Source organism: Triturus cristatus, chromosome 5_2 (genome assembly GCF_964204655.1).
Source record: "Triturus cristatus chromosome 5_2, aTriCri1.1, whole genome shotgun sequence".
NCBI classification, from domain to species: domain Eukaryota; kingdom Metazoa; phylum Chordata; class Amphibia; order Caudata; family Salamandridae; genus Triturus; species Triturus cristatus.
Window position 1 is genome coordinate 9,669,754 of NC_140588.1, and position 17,232 is coordinate 9,686,985.

At 46.2% G+C, this 17,232-nt stretch overlaps 1 protein-coding gene across 1 annotated transcript in view; it reads left to right on the forward strand.

The window, feature by feature from the left end:
• The window catches only part of DNAH5 (dynein axonemal heavy chain 5), a 5,853,083-nt gene that overhangs the window by 3,500,747 nt on the left and 2,335,104 nt on the right, over nucleotides 1–17,232 (forward strand). Inside the window, exon 45 of the mRNA XM_085606747.1 lies at nucleotides 256–460. Within this exon, the coding sequence (XP_085462873.1) occupies nucleotides 256–460 (205 nt within the window). The remainder of the gene's footprint in view (nucleotides 1–255; nucleotides 461–17,232) is intronic.

Consider the following 17,232-nt stretch of genomic DNA (forward strand, 5'->3'; position numbering starts at 1 on the left):
GGCTGACATTAATTGATGAATTTCACCCATTGCCGTCCTATTTTTCTTTTTCATAATATGGCCCAGGTGCATAAATACAAATATTTAATCAATATACGGAGTACTCCATTTTCCTCTCCAGCAATATACAAGTTCTAAAAGGCAGTTAAGAGCTGTTTCTTTCTGTGGAAATATGATGTACTAAATTTATTTACTGTACATTCTCTGTTAATGTTTTATTAATGCCCGTTGCTGAGATTGTTATTCTCCCTTCAGGAACAGGTTGTGGAAGTCTCACATGAGCATCTTGAGAGGCTCTATGTCTTCGCCATGATGTGGAGTGTTGGGGCTTTACTGGAATTGAACGACAGAAGCAAAATGGAACACTGGCTGCGAACACAGAACGTAGTGACTCTGGACCTGCCTCCTATTCCACCTGGCAGTGAAGATACAATGTTTGACTATTATGTGGCATCTGATGGTTCGTATGCTTTGTAGAATGAAGGTCTATTTATGCATATTATTAGTGTCATCTTATTGGGATTTGTATAGTGCAGCGCCATCTCATGGGTAATGTTCCTAATTTAGTTCATTTGAAAAAAACAAGCATTGGCAAAGTGAATTGGTCTCGGGTTTGCTAGAGGTTCTATTTTTGATTTTTCTGTTCTACAGTAGTTCTGTGCATAGCAAGTGTAGATTGTCTATGTTAATAAAATTAGCTTTTAATGTTTTGCTGATGAAGTTATGTATGCTGTGGGTTTGCAAATAGATTGTGTATTTACTGGGCTGTTTTAATCAGATTAGCTTTAGTATGTAAAAAGCTGTGTGCTCTATTGTTTTTTTGTATTGTTTGTATTGTATTAAGTGGGGTTTGTTGTGTTTAATATTGTTCCTTATTATGTGTTTGGGTAGAGTGTGTCGGAATTGTGTTTGATAGTTGCTAGTGTTGTTTATCTTAAATTTGCAAGCACGAGTTGTAAGAGTTGTTGAGTGGTTTAGATTGAGGTGGTGTGTAGTAATTGGTATAGGTGTGTGGTTTATTGGTGTGTGTTTGATTGTAGTAGAGTGGTGTATTAGTGGAATAGCACACACCAGATTTCTCTACTATCACTCATTGCCTTAATGTTGAAACGTGACCACGTAGACTGCTCGGCTGCCTTTTGGCTAGGTTTGTGCCGTACAAATACGACATATATCTCTTAGCACATGTGAACCACGCACAGCTGGCAGTTCCACGCTTTCATTAATCAGAAGGAACCAGACTCCAAATCTTTACCATCTACATTACAACAGAACTGCAACCTTACTTTGCGTCCACTGCAATAAATCACTGAATATTTAGCATAGGCTACCATCATGACATCAAGTGCCAAATTGGCTCCAGTAAGCAGAGCAAGAAGAGTCCATCCTGGGTTCTTTATGAACAGTAACACATTCCACCGTCTAATCTCCACAATAATGGCACTAACCAATACACTTGTTACCAAATAAATATATAACCAAGGTGTGAGAAGTTGGCCTGACATATGCTGGTCATTAGTTATAGTGGCCACCTTGCACCAGTCCAATTCGACTCTTATGGTAGACAACCTTTTAAAGAAAGCTATCCTAGTGGTAGCTTAGGAGCGCAGCCTTCAGGCTAAGTCTCAGAGGAATGTAAAGCAGCTTGTTTTACCTTATAATCTCTTGAATTACCAAATGAAAGGACACCACACAGGTATATATATCAAATATATATGTATTTATTACTAGACACACTCTACTAATCTCTTTATGAGATTAGAAGTCAGGAACATATGCAAATATCAACCTTTCACAATAAGTTAAGCACAAATATGGCTGGGGCCCTAGGGGCGTACCAGATTATATACTAAAGAAGAGGTTTAGGAAAGTCGACTTGCAAGGGGACAAGGCCTAGGGCCTGTAGAAACGCTGGGGCTTCACTAATCCACCCAAGGCAGGTAAGTAAAGGACCCACGGGAGACGCGTGCAGTGTGAGAACACAGCTGCGGGTTCCGTATTGATTTCAATGGAGCAAGTCGCGGTTAGATTTTTAAAGTTTTGGGATACTTCTAGAGAGTCTACAAGCAAGCCACTTACAAGGTAAGTAGTTCGAGGGCCAACACCCACAGGAACACCGTAGTGCACGAGTTACCTCACCCAGGGAAGCCAGGTGCATAGGTGTCTTTTGGTGTCGGGTCGCGTCGTCGTTTTCAATGGAAGCCGAAGAAGTTTTGCTGCTTGTGAAGGCTGGAGAAGTGTCCGGTGGATTCCAAGGCTGGATTCAAGATGAAGAAGACATGAAAGCAGAAGGGACAGTGTTCACAGTCACTTGCCAGTGACCCGGGGCCAGGAAGATGGATGCCCATGGAAGTCAGGTGATTTCAGGTGATCAAGGGTGTTTTGACTCTTCAGCGACGAGGTCCAGGAGGCATCGACGATGACCAGGAGCTGGATTCGGAGTGTCCCACAAAGTCTGCAGCTTACTGAGGTGTCGGCAACCGGATTGGAGCCAACAAGCCTTGGCAACAGCATGTCTCGTGGAAATTGAAGAAAGTCAGCGGTGCAGACCAGCAAGGTCATAGGGACTCACCCAGCGAGGGTAAGTGAAGGCAGGCCTGGAGCAACCAGGGGAGCCCTTTGGTTGGATGAGAAACTCTTCAGGGGACCCACAAGCCAGCCGGCAAGGGATCGCAAAGACGCCTCATGAGGATTCGCTTCACAGGAGCCCACGGTCACTCGGGACGAGGTAGGCCTCTGATTTTCGAGGGAAATCCTGCTGGAGGCTTGGACCACATGTGGTCCAATGCACATGTTCGTAGAACGTTGTGAAGGGGTTGCACTCGACAATAGTGCATGATACCCGGGTATTGCTGTTCTTCGTTACTCGTGGGGTCCACTCGCCTCAGCTCTGCTGGGGACTCGCAATGGCCGTCGAGAAGTCAGGAAATCCACTTCCAAGACTCCAGCGGGAGCGGGAAAGTTTGCGACCGTTGATTCAAGTTTTTGGTGCCTGCCAAGCAGGCACCAAAGGGAGATTCTTCAGTCTTCCAAAGGTAGTGGAACGTCGAAGATCCAGGATTCTTCTTGTAGAGCATCGTCCAGGGATATCTGATTTGCAATGGCAAGGTTTCCCTATCTTATACTAAAAGAAAGGGAGGGACTAGCTCTATGACCACTCCTCTGCGAGGGTCAGGGGAGTGGGTGGTTAAACCCACTTCCCTTTGTCCAGTTTCACGCCAGAGCAGGGGCAGGTAGCCCCTGAACCGGTTTGAGCTGGCATATGCACAGAGGAGCCTACTGCTCCCCCAGTGCAGGACTTCAAAGCACTCTAGGAGTGCACCCACCCAGCCCCAATAAACTAAATCCTGTCTGGAAGGTGGTTACACCTCCCTGTGACAGGATGCCTATTGTTGGGCCTCCTCTACTGCGAGTTTCAGTCAGCAGCAGTAGGGCAGCCCAGTGTCTGTGCTGGTGGCATCCATTTTGTGATGCCAGGGCTCTTTCAGATTTCTACCGTGTTTCCACAGTAGGTATGTGTCTTCCCCTCTAGAAGGGTGGGATCATACTCCCACACCAGTTACTGGTGTGGGGGTATGATTCCAAGGCGTTTGACACCAACCACAACATGTTTTGATGCAGCCATCCCAAAGTTAGCATTTACCGGTAGGTTATGATGCACTTAAGAGTATATGGTTTAACCGCATCCACAAACAGCCACAGAGAATAGACTCTGCCAGCTGCAAAGGGGCCCTGCTCAAGCAGAGGCACCCCCTCACATTATAAACCAAGCACCCTGCCCTCAGGATTGATAGGGCCTGCCTTAGGGGTGACTGATAGGTTTATGTGTGTGTGTATGGTGAGATATAGGGAACCTATACCTCAGTGAGGAGTGCTAACACTACCTCACCCAGGCTGCAGTACCAGGCCTGTGGTGTCAGATTTAGCCTGCTTCCCAGGGGTGGCATAATACATGCTTCAGCCCCTGGTAGGCCTGTGAAGTTCATATGCCCTTGGTACCTAAGGTACCATATACTAGGGGCTCATAAGGTACCACAGTATCCAATCACTAGTGCATCTAATATGCACTCCAGTCATTTAAGGGAGTAAGCAGATAGGCTGGGGTCCTGGATAGCAGGATCCCAGCCATACTAGTCAAAAACCATCCAAACACCAGGAAAAAAAAGTGGGGGCAACCATGCAGTCAGATTCCACCTTCCTACACAAGGCCTCAAAATATTGCCACATGAGAGAGCTTTTAGTTACAGGCAGACATTTAAACCAAAGTGCTGACAACAAAAAGTAGAATTTCATTGTGCAGGAAATGTTGGTAAACTAGCAGAAACATAGTCAGTGTTCACTTTCCTACAATAGAAAATTAAAGGCAAAGTCAGTTCTTAGTGTCTACACTCTCACAACAAAAGCCCCATTAGCAGGTCAGGAAAAGGCTTGCATTGTATTGTAATTGCATTGATTTGGTAAGCCATGATCTTGGGAACAAGTAATAATTGTAGTTTTAGTTCTTCAGCTTCACCAAACTGTCTGATCTTGTGCAGATATGAAGCTAGTTGTATAGACGGTTTTATGGTCGTAAACAGTCCAAATAGCTGTGTATCCCCACAGAAATGTTTTTTTGCTATTTACTAAACCTATTTTTGGAATCAGTAATATTTTAACAGCTTCTAAAATGGGTTTAGACTCCATATCGATTCAGTACTTCAGTACTTGGGAGGGCATATTGGGAGTGTCCATGTCAAAAGCCCAATTGATATAAGTTCAGCCCTGTTTACTTTAAGGAAAATGGGTCGATTTAAAAAATTATAATAATCTTAATTTGAAAAGCTATCATAAACATGGTGGTCTGCTGACCCTTGCAGATCATTATCCCTGTGAGTATGTCCAATCGAATAGAGTCGCTATTTGCGACCTACCTCATGAATATTAATTGTGACTCATTCAGATTTGGAATTTGTACATAGTTTGAGTCCACATTGGTAGGAAAAATACTGGTCGCAAATTGAAACTACTTTATGTGATGTAATAGTACACCTGACCCGTAGTTATCCCGATGCCTTTGCTTCTTTATCTTTTGATGAGAAGTCTGAGACAGGCTTACTACCAAATTTGAGTAGCAGGGACAAGCCCAGTTTTAAAATAAGGCATGTTTAGAATGTTAATGTTATTTTCTATGGCTAAAAGGGAACTAATGGTAGGTAATGACTATCTGGTACACCACAGTCAGGGAATGACTATCTGGTACGCCGCAATCCCTGGATAATGAATCACCATGTATATGAAAGTGCTCTTTCTTCATGGTTTCCCCCTAACCTTTTGCCAGGTACCTGATGCAATTTGACTGAGTGTGCCCTAGGTCCCTGCCAATCAGGTTCCCAGGGTGTGTGTTCTTTCCCTAACCTGTACCATTGTTTCAACAATTGACACAACTCTGAACTACCTGCAAGTCCAAGGTAAGGGGTACCTATGGTATGAAGGGCAGAGTAGCCAGGGAAAGGCCACTGAGGACTGCAGCATGTATTATGTCACCCACAGAGACCTCTCACCACAAACGGGCAACACTGCGATTGTAGCCTGTGCGTTGTGGTGCAACTAAAAGTGAAGAATTGACATGGAACACATCCCTGTGCCATGCCTGCCCAGCACTGCATTAGGCTTAGGTGGGGAACAACCTTTACAACGCAACTTTTACAACGCACTACCATTACAACGCATTTTTTACAACGCATAATCCATTACAACGCATGATATTACAACGCAGGATACTACAACGCATTTTTAAAAACTACCTTTACAACGCATTCCATTACAACGCATACTACCATTACAACGCATACCATTACAACGCATAATATTACATTATACTATCCAACACTTACCCTACTGATGCACCCCCTGGAGTTAGAATAGTAATTTTTACCCCTATACTATCCAACACTTACACTATTGATGCACCCCCTGGAGTTAGAATAGTAATTTTTACCCCTATACTATCCAACACTTACACTACTGATGCACCCCCTGGAGTTAGAATAGTAATTTTTACCCCTATACTATCCAACACTTACACTATTGATGCACCCCCTGGAGTTAGAATAGTAATTTTTACCCCTATACTATCCAACACTTACACTACTGATGCACCCCCTGGAGTTAGAATAGTAATTTTTACCCCTATACTATCCAACACTTACCCTACTGATGCACCCCCTGGAGTTAGAATAGTAATTTTTACCCCTATACTATCCAACACTTACCCTACTGATGCACCCCCTGGAGTTAGAATAGTAATTTTTACCCCTATACTATCCAACACTTACCCTACTGATGCACCCCCTGGAGTTAGAATAGTAATTTTTACCCCTATACTATCCAACACTTACCCTACTGATGCACCCCCTGGAGTTAGAATAGTAATTTTTACCCCTATACTATCCAACACTTTCCCTACTGTTGCACCCCCTGGAGTTAGAATAGTAATTTTTACCCCTACACTATCCAACACTTACCCTACTGTTGCACCCCCTGGAGTTAGAATAGTAATTTTTACCCCTACACTATCCAACACTTACCCTACTGTTGCACCCCCTGGAGTTAGAATAGTAATTTTTACCCCTATACTATCTAATACTTACCTTAAATGTAATTTAATATTATGCGTTGTAATGGTATGCGTTGTAAAGGTAGTATGCGTTGTAATGGTAGTGCGTTGTAAAGGTATTTTTTAAAAATGCGTTGTAGTGTCATGCGTTGTAATGTCATGCGTTGTAATGGATTATGCGTTGTAAAAAATGCGTTGTAAGTGCATGCGTTGTAATAGTGTGCGTTGTAACGTCATACATCCGGCTTAGGTAAGTCACCCTTAAGGCAGAGTGCCCTATACCTCATGTGAGGACCTATCTGCATGAGCAGACAGGTTCCTACAATATTTATGTCCATTCTGAGATATTAAAAAGTGCCTAGTAAAGCTATCCTTAGTATATGATCTAGAAACTGGTCATTACGAGTTACCTAGCACCATAATGGCTCTACTGAATCCTAGAATGTTTGGTTTCAAACATCTAAGAATAATAAACCTGCACTGATTCCAGTGTCAGATTTATTATTCTGTGCGCTCATTGAGAATTATGGGTTGTTAGAGGCCAAGCAGCAAACCCTCACAGCTGCCGTACGGTGACTCACACGTAGACAATTGAAATAAGAAAAGGGATATTCACGCCTGGAATATAGGCAAAATATATGCGCAATATTTAGCGCTCCATACTTATAATACAATTTTTTGTGGTGTTTTTGCATTGAAATGGTGGGTGGGTTAGACTACACCCCACCGATTTGCTTATTTTCTCGTTTAAAATTAATTTGCATTTGCAGAGTTGGAAGCCCCAGAAAGCTACACGGACACATCATGGAACTGTGAAATAAGCAAAAGAGATGGTTACGTAGAGAATTTTGTGGTGCAGATGCTAGAGTATCGCGCCGGACGAGATTAAAAAGCACTGTAGAAAGTTGGCTCTGCATATGCTATAACAAAAAAATATAGTGTGCACAGAGTCCAGTGGGTCCTCAGAGGTATAGCATAGGCTAAATTAGATAATCACTAACAGCTCTATTTGTGGTAGTGTGGTCGAGCAATTAGGCTTATCAGGAGGGTGTGTAAACCATTTATTGTATTCATTCAATCAAGACTGATGTCACACACTGAGAGACAGAATCAAGACCAATTAGGTAAGTATAAAAAAAAGTATACTTATGGTTTATTTATAGAACCAAGCAGAACTTGATGAAGGTTAGTAATAAATACTTGCAAATACATGACTGATTAAGGAAAAGCAGTTGTTCTTGTAATTGGAACAGTTAGAAGTTGATATCTCTTCTCAGAATAATTGGAATTACACAGTAAATACTCTTTGATTACTTTCAGATTACTTTACAGTATTGCTCACTTTACCCCATACATTAGCAGTTTTACATAGAACACATTCTAAACCCAAAACCTCATACTATGGGTCCGTGTGGGAGGAAAAATGCTTATCGAACTTGGAGGTAAGTTTTGGACTTAAGATGTTGAGGTTTCGGGGTCTGGACCAAGGTTCCCCAGGGTCCAGGTGGACACTCTGTTTGCACCACCAGTACCACTGGGGCAGCTGGTTGCAGAGTGCAGGGGCCCAACGTTAGCCAATGGACTAAGGGGGCCTTTGGTTGGGGTCTATTGGCAAGCAGGCCACTTGGGTGTGGGAGCAAAGCTTCTAAGGTTGCAATCGGCACTGCAGGGCCAACGACCGACACAAGAACTGCACCGCCAGCAGGTCTGAGGCTGCCAGGTGCAGAAGGTAAAGCGGACGTCGTGTCCCTGGGCTTCTCATTGGAAACCATTGTTTTCAGAAAACTGCAGGCTTGGTCGGGAGGACTTCTTGCAGGCGACCCACAACTGGGAAGGTGAGTTGGGAGCTGGGAGGATGTTTGGACACTGTCAGTTGGGCCACCCAAGGCTGGAAAGGCATCGAGGGCTGTGTTATCTTAGGGGTCAGTTTCCTTAGGCTGTGATCAGTCGCAGTTGGCGTTAGTCGGACAGATGCGGTTGGACTCCCTGGACCACTTCTGTCAAGGGAACAGTTGTCTTACCGCCTTCAGTTGTGGTCGGGGGGACCCTTGAAGTAAAGGCTGCAGGTTTCATTTTGAAGCTTGTGGGAGGTCAGGGGTACCGAATCCCAACTTAGGATCGCTAGGGGGACCTTTTGGAGTATATGGCCACTCAGCCTCAGGATGTGGCGGCCGGGTGCAGAGTGGTGCAGAATTGCGAAGTCAGAACTCTGAAGGTTAGTCTTTGGTTTCCGCAAATCCTGTGCTCATGGGAGACAGAGTCTGTTGGTTGAGTGCAGGGCAGGTCCTCCAGCCTCAGGGGGTCTGTTGCTGCTAGACACGCTGGTTTCTTTGCTGTAGGCAGGTCATGGTTGGGACAGGACGGAAGGGCTGGGACCAAGTCAGTTGGTGTCCTCGGTTTCTTCCTGGGTCAGCACAGCTCTTTGGTCCTTCTTCTTTCTTCCTCGAATCTGAGAAGGCATGGTTTAGGGTCCCCCTAAATATTAAATTTAGGAGCGTTAAAGGGGTGTGTAGGTTGGAACCAATAGATCCCTTCCTTGGTGTGGGTACACCCCCTATTATGCTACCCTCCAGTAGGAGTCGGTATGAGCCTTTTCCTAATTCGCTTAGTCCCCTCATTTTCAAGATGGAGGGACTAAGTTGAGTGTTTCACCTCACCTCCTTCCCCTGAGGGATGAGGTTGGCAACAGTGGCCACACCTCTCTTCCTAGCTTGGATTTCCCGCCGATTCTCCCACCCAAGTGTGGGCTAGAACTAGTAGGAGCCAGTTGCTGGGGGCAGCAAAAGGCAGGGACAACGGACAAAGGTGGCAGGCCTTTGAAGTTTCCTCTTTTTTGGGTGCAGTCCATCCCAGGGAAGGAGGCATGACACCTCTGCCCAGGATGCACCTTGTTCTGGACCCAGAGAGCGGGGGCCCTCTACCCAGGGGTAAAGAAACCTATCTGGTGGTGACAAATGGCAGGCAGCCATTAAGGAATCACACTAGGGCTTGTCATTTGTCAGGGGGCATCTCTCAGATGCCCTCTGAGTGCATGTTACATTAAATCTCACATTGGCATCAGTCTGGATTTAATGTCCTGAGTAGTTTGCTACCAAACTTCCCAGTTTTTAGTAAAGCCTTTATGGAACTGTGAAGTTCGTAGTGACCAGCTCCCAGACCATATATTCTTTATGGCTTTACCACGCTTACAATGTCAATGAATGGACTTAGACACTGTAGGGGTTCATGGTTCATGCCTCTGGGCCCACACCTTAGGACTAGTTCACCCTGCTAGAGGGGTGACTTACCTAGGCCTTAGGCAATGGATTGCAGGCATGGCACGCAGGAGTGTGGCATATCGACTCTAAACTTTTCACTGCACCAAAACACGCAGCCTGCTGTGGCAGAGTGTGTGCGTTAAGGTACAGGGCCTCTAAGGGTAACACAATAGGTGCTGCAGCCCCCAGAGACCTTCCTTGGTCACAGTGCCCTTGGTACCCATGGTGTCACGACTTGCTCTCTGCATTCTTGTATCCACCACCAGGGGGCTGCATTGAGAGACATCTCTGGCAGTTATCACCCGCCTGACTGAACATCGATCTGCGATTCGAACGTCGAATCTGAATGCGCCATCAGACTGTTGTATCCAAATTTTCGTCTCAAGGGCCACACTTACCAGTGGCCCGCAATGTAAGTCAAATAACGAGCAGTTGGCAACGTAGAAGGTTCAAGCGTTGATTGGCCAGACAGAAAACTCTACATAGAGGAGCCTTATCGATCCTCACCCAAGAGGTGTGCCGAGGAAGACTGCTGGCTCCTTGACAAACTCACACTTTTATACATTACGGCGCAACATACAAAGCCTTACAAGTGGAAAAGTACCAGCCCGTCCAGGCGCTCCTAATGAGCTCATCCTATATCTAGTTTCAGTGATACAAAAAGGGCTACTATCTTTAAGAATAGAAGGTCGGCTGGGTGACTCCCTTCTCGTCCCAGGTTCAGAAGGAATCTTGCTTGGTACTCCCTTTTAGCAGATGTGACCTTGCTTCTCGGTCGTAAATACAATTCAGCCTGTCTTCTAAAGCTGGTGCATGCTGAGTAAGGAAAATATGGGCTTAGGGAACCACATGATTGTAGTTCCTACATGACGAGAGAGTTGAGGGCCAAGATGGCCGCGGTTCTGTTTTCGGCCCTTTCCGTCGTACTTACTTAATTTAGACGGAAAGGGCCTTATTACGGGGCTGAATCAAATAAGCTAGTTTTAGTTACACTATGCTAATCATATATTTTAATTTGGATCCTACAGAACGGCCCTTTTAGCATAGTGTAGCTAAAATAAAATAAAAACAAATATGACTACTCCTCAAAAATGCCCTCATCTATCTGCATTAGGTCATGAATTTCTTTCTGGGTCATCTGGGCATGAGCTTGGGTAGGTGGGGACTTAGGTAGTGCAGAGCGAATTTGGGTGGCACAATAAGAACAACAGGCAGGGCCGCACTGGATACAAATACAGCAGGTAAAAAGGAAACCCACTATACCCAACAGGACCATGAATAGTTTCTACCCCCAAGTGGTCAGAAGGTCCCAGAACCAGGTTGACAGGGACCAGGTACCGGTCTCTGTATGGATTTCTGATGCCAGTCGGTGGAGTTTCTGAATGGCTAAATGAACCGAAGGGGCGGAGTCAGGTATATATACACAACAGGAGCTCCCGATCACCCGGCATGCTCCTCCGCGATCGGCCAATATGACATCTAAAACAAGACGATTTTGAAGGGTCACAAGCTGGGTCGCCTGAAGCTCTACAGTGATATTGGTCAATATCCCGGCGGTGGTATTGACCACTCCTTCCACCACCCTGGACAGCCTCCTAATTTCCTTACTAGTTAAGATAGGGCCCCATATAGGTAGGACCCCTTTCATAATATCTACGAAGTGTTGGGCCGGGGTATCTGTTTGATCAGTGGCATCATTATCAGTGGATGTGGATAACAGACTTCTTTTGTTCAGTGAATGGGACTTGTGATAATCTGATGGGGCAATATAAACAGGAGGATAGAGGAAGGACAGATAACACCTGCCCGACCATCCCCTGGGAAGCCAGGTGTAAGCATTTTCCCCACATACGAAATATATGTTCGGGGGAGTCAATATTGGCGGACTACTAAAAGTCCGTAATCGATAAGTGTAATTACATCTGCTAAATCCTACGGACAAGTGGCCGGAACCCTGGACACAAAAGGAGGATGACGTATTTAATACAGGGACCGGTATAATCTTGTCTTCTGAGACATTGCGTTCCTGAAAATATCTGAAGTATTCGGTGAAATTGAAGGATACAAAATCTAATATCTCATCCCTTAGCCAAGTATCGTTCTCATGGTCCATGTACACATTCATGCAGGCTGTTGGATCTAAAGTGCCGTCAGTACCTTCGGCATTGGGAGTGAATCCCTGATGCCTCTCTATGTAGGCCAAGATTAAGTCATAATCTTTCTCCGAGAATCTGTGTGCGTCTACAGTATAATGCTCGTAAATCATAGACAACAATCTAAACCAAGCTTCACAGCTCCCTAAATGTGACAACGGCATTGAAATAAACAAATCATGTTTATGCATTACTGAAGGGAGGAGGCCACATACCCAGCAATCAGTGACATTCGTGGAACTGTGGGTTTGATGCAGCATCTCTATAAAGGCATTATGTACGTAAGTCTGGCGATGCCTTTCTTTGTGAGGGGCCAAAGTCTGAAAATGGTGTTCCTGAGGAGTGGGGGTAGTTAACACCAGGGTATGGACTGGGTGGCGGAATTCTAGATAAATGAACAATCCTAAACATAATAGAAATGACACGGCTATTATAGAAATAAACACAATTTTAGCACGCAAACTCCATGTGGAGAACATTGGTAAATATGCATATCTAGGGCGAGGGATTATGGGACGTTCTTCTTCAAGGGCGAAACGAGCAAAGGGATACATTCTCACTAAAAGTCCAGTTCTAAGCTCGGAAAACAAAAAGAGTTTACAAGCAGTCCAATCTGCCGGAGGGTGCTTCTTTCCTGTGTCCATGTTAGAGCCTCACAGGCAGACTCTTAGCATTCCAAACAGTAAAAATAAAAAAGAAAACGAAAAAATAAAAATCAAGGGTGCAAAGACTTCTCTCGTAGGAGCTGCACTTGACGCAACTCTGGTCGAAGAGGAAGGTTACCTGGGCCCCCCTTTGCTATCAGTGTCTCTATCTTCTTTCTAAACAGGGCTATCACTTAAAGTTCCACACCCTCCACGAGTTCAGTCCAGTGTTTATATGATCCCCTAGGTCCCTTAGCTTAGACTTCACCTTTTATTGTAAGCCGGACCGGGGGATCTCATTCCGTTTGCGGGGCCGCAGGTGGTATCGAGTGTGACCAGGGGTTTCAGGATTCATGAACAAGATGGGCACTGTGGGATCAGATAAGGAACAAGGTGTGTGGCCCTCCTGGTCACGCGTTTGGTCCCCAGGCAGGGCCTTATCTGCCGCAGCTGACCCCGAACTCGTGGCCCTCTCTCCCTGCCATTCCGTTTCTCCGTGGGCTTCGGGGGAGGTCGGCTCTTTGGTGTCGTGCTCACCTCTGTGCTGTTCGTTCTCCTCCTGGTCCTGGCAATCCTCGGGCATGGGAAGCGGGACACGCTTCAGATGGGAAACATGAATCCAATGCTGTCTCCCTTCGACCTTTACCGCCGTCCTTGTGGCTAGAAGCACTTGATGTGGCCGAGTCCAGCGGGGTTCCAGGCTCGACTTCCGCTGGTAGTTCCGAATTAGGACCCACTGACCTGGTTCGATGCTGTGTCCGGGGCCCTCCGGCAGAGGCTGCAGTACTGCTGAAATCTGTTGGTGGATAGAACGGAGATCTTTAGTTAACGCATAGAGGTAGTCGGCTGACATAGGATACTCAATATCCCTAAATGACTTGGGCCGGGGCACCCCCCATACATTGGCCGGTCTCCCAAAAACCACCTCGTAAGGGGAATTTCCACTCCGAGAATGAGGGGTCGTTCTTACAGACAACAGGGCCAATGGTAGAAGATCGGGCCATTTCAGGCCAGTCGTGTCCTGTAGTTTGGCTAATTTTAGCTTCAGGATCCCATTATATTTCTCAACTAGGCCTGCTGATTGAGGGTGCCATGCGGTGTGGAACTTCTGTCGTATTGACAAACCTTTACATACATGCTGAACTAAATTGGCATTAAAGTGTGTCCCATTATCACTCCAGATTACTCGTGGTAACCCATATCGGGGAAAGAACTCCTTTATTAAGGCTCTAGCAGTTGCTATAGCTGTGTTTTCTCTAGTGGGGTACGCTTCCACCCATTTACTGAAGGTACAGATTACCACCAGAACATATTTGAGGTTGTTAACCCGTTCCAGCTGTATATAATCCATTTGGAGTACCTCGAAAGGCTAGGTGGGTGGGGCAAAACTTCCTGACAGAACAGGGGTACCACCCCCGGGTTATGCTGAAGGCAAATCATACAATGCTGGACCAGATTTCTAGCCGTTTTCTGGATATTGATGTTGTACCATACAGGGTCCAACATTGCACACATGCCTCGGAACCCGACGTGGGTGGGGCCATGTGCCATGGCCACCACCGCATTCACAAATGCATTCGGTAGCAGCCATCTGCATTTTTCTGACAGGTCCGTCCAACACCCATTCTCGTCTAACCGCCCCACCTGCTCCTGCCAATACTGCAGTTCCTCTGGGGTGGCCTCCTGTTGCAATTCTTTCACACTATCTACAGTGTTTCGAAAAATGTCTGCTTCTACCATCCTTCTGCACTGACTAACCACAAACATGGAGGGGGTATCGGACTGGGCAGTTTCCTTAGCAATCTTGTCTGCAAAAGCATTACCCCTCCCAACATCATTAGTTACAGCCTTATGGGCACTACATTTTACAATGGCGAGGGCTTCTGGCAAAGGTAATGCAGCCAGCAGTCGTTCGACCAATTGTCCATTCTTTATCTTTTCACCATGGGATGTAAGAAACCCTCGTTCTGCCCACAACCTCCCAAAACTATGGGCTACACCGAAAGTGTATTGGCTATCGGTGTAGACGTTCAGCCTCAATCCCTTACCCAACTCACACGCTCTTAGTAGTGCAATTAATTCGGCCGCTTGGGCGGAAAGATATGGTACCTTGGCCGCCTCGACCACGGTCTGCAAGGTGGTAATTGCATAAGCCGCAACCGTAGTACCGTTGGGCAATCTAAAACATGAGCCATCAACATACAATTCTCCTTGGGGTTCCGATAAGGGGGTGTCTGTTAGATCTATCCGGCCCTTTGTTTCTTCTTCAATCCGAAATATGCAGTCATGTACATCCTGGCCACTTTCTCCTGAGGGGAGGGGTAGCAACGTGGCAGGATTCAGAGTGACGCATCTCTTAATTGTTATGTGAGGTGCAAACAGGGTCAATTCGTACCCCGTAAGGCGCGCACTGGTTAAGTGCTGTGTCTGTGTCCGGTTTAACAATACGTCCACAGCGTGTGGTACCATCACTGTGAGATCCGTATTTAGGACTAGCCCTTCCGATTGCCTGATCGCCACCGCTACAGCGGCCGTGGCTCTCAGGCAGCTGGGAAGTGCTCTGGCGACGTTTTCCAAAACCGCTGAAAAATATGCACAGGGTCTTTGCTTACCTCCAAAGTCCTGTGTTAATACTGAAAGCGAACAACCGTCCACCTCATGCACGTAGAGCACAAAAGGCTTCCGGTAGTCTGGGGTGCCAAGCACAGGAGCAGAACATAAAGCAGCCTTTAGAGAAAGAAAAGCCATTTGACACTCATCAGTCCAGGGTAGGGGTTCATGCACGCCTTTTGTGATTAAATACAAGAAAGGTTTAGTGATGAAACAGTAGTTAGGGATCCACTGGCGACAGTAAGAGGTTATGCCAAGCAAAGCACGGACATCACGTTGCGTGCGAGGAACAGACATGTTAGTAATGGATGCAATACGCTCCGAGGTCAGTTGCCTTCCCTCCTTCGACAGGAGATGACCGAGATAGGTCACCTCCGGTCGACAATATTGGAACTTTGACAGTGATACCTTATTACCATGTTTTGCCAGATGCTGTAGTAAATCCACTGTTGCCGTCCGGCAGCCCTCCTCAGTGTCAGAGGCCACCAGGAGATCATCAACATACTGGAGTAATACATTACCTGGCGGCAAGCTCAAGGTGTCCAATATCCTTTTCAGTGCCTGACTATAGATACTGGGGCTTTCTGTAAACCCCTGGGGGGCGCGACAGAATCTGAAGCTACGGCCCCCAATGAGAAGCCAAAATGATAGCGGCTATCTGGATGTATGGGGATACTAAAGAAGGCGTTCTTTAAATCTATGACTGAGAAAAATTGTGCCGTTGGAGGAATCATCGTCAGGATGGAATTAATATCAGGTACCACAGGGTACTGGGGTACCACGATCTTATTGATTTCTCGGAGGTCAATCACAAATCGATAGGTATCAGCATAATCAGGAGTCTGTTGTGTCGGGGCTCGTTTAAGAATCGGAAGAATAGGGCTATTACACGTGTTAGAGGCCGTTTCTTCCACTACTCCGGTTTTTATCAAATCATGAATGATAGCCATTAGAGCTCGTTCCCCAGCAGGGCAATTTTATATCGGGGGATCTTCGGCAACTGGGTGTTCTGTTTTAAAGTAATCGATACTGGGGGAATTTGCAAATGGCCCACATCGGTGTCTCCGGTCGCCCAGAGGGTTTCCGAAATACACGCCAGTTCTGGTGGTAGGGATTCTGTTTTAGATAAGCATTGCGCGGAGAGGGGAGAAGGGTCTTTTATGGTCAGGTAAACCCCCTCCGGGGAACAATAGATGCGAGCATGCAATCTTTTCAACAGGTCCATGCCTAGAAGGTTCTCTCCACACTGGGAGGTCAAAAGGAAAGGTGAGTCTATTGATATCGGCCCCAGGGTAAGGGGAAGCGGTTGTGAGATGGGGCTTACCACCGGAGATCCAGAAAACCCCACAGACACATTATTCTGGCCAGACAGAGCAGCCCCCGGGACTAGGGCACGTGAAACAGAACTGTTCATGGCCCCTGTGTCAACTAGGAACTTACCTGATGCATTCAGTAATCGTGCATGGACATAAGGTCCAGCTTGATCAATTGGAATCGACACCTGCCCCTGACTCTGTCTTTGGCTGTCCTATGCTTGAGAATAACCTGATCCTTCGCCTGTCACATAATCATCATTGTAATACTGCTTTCCCTGACCGTGATCAAAACAGTTCTGACCCATCTCACCTGTCGCCGGATGCTCTGGTCTCATAGATCCCCCTCGCTGTCCAGAAAAACGTCCTCTTCCCCGACCTCTCGGAGCACTGGTCTGTTCATATAATAACGGACACTGGGCTCGCCAATGCCCCTCCTGCTTACAGAAGGCACATTGATTTATGCCCAAATCTGTCCGTCCCGTCGTCTGCGCCGGACCCGCCCCTCTCGAAGCAAAATTCTGTGACCCTCTCCCTCTTCCCCGTCCTCTCTCTACTTGCTGTAACAATACTCGAGTCTTCAAGTCCTTCGACTTCTTTTCTGTCCTGTCCTTGCTTTCATTCTCACGATGTTCATAATATTGAGCCATACTCAATATT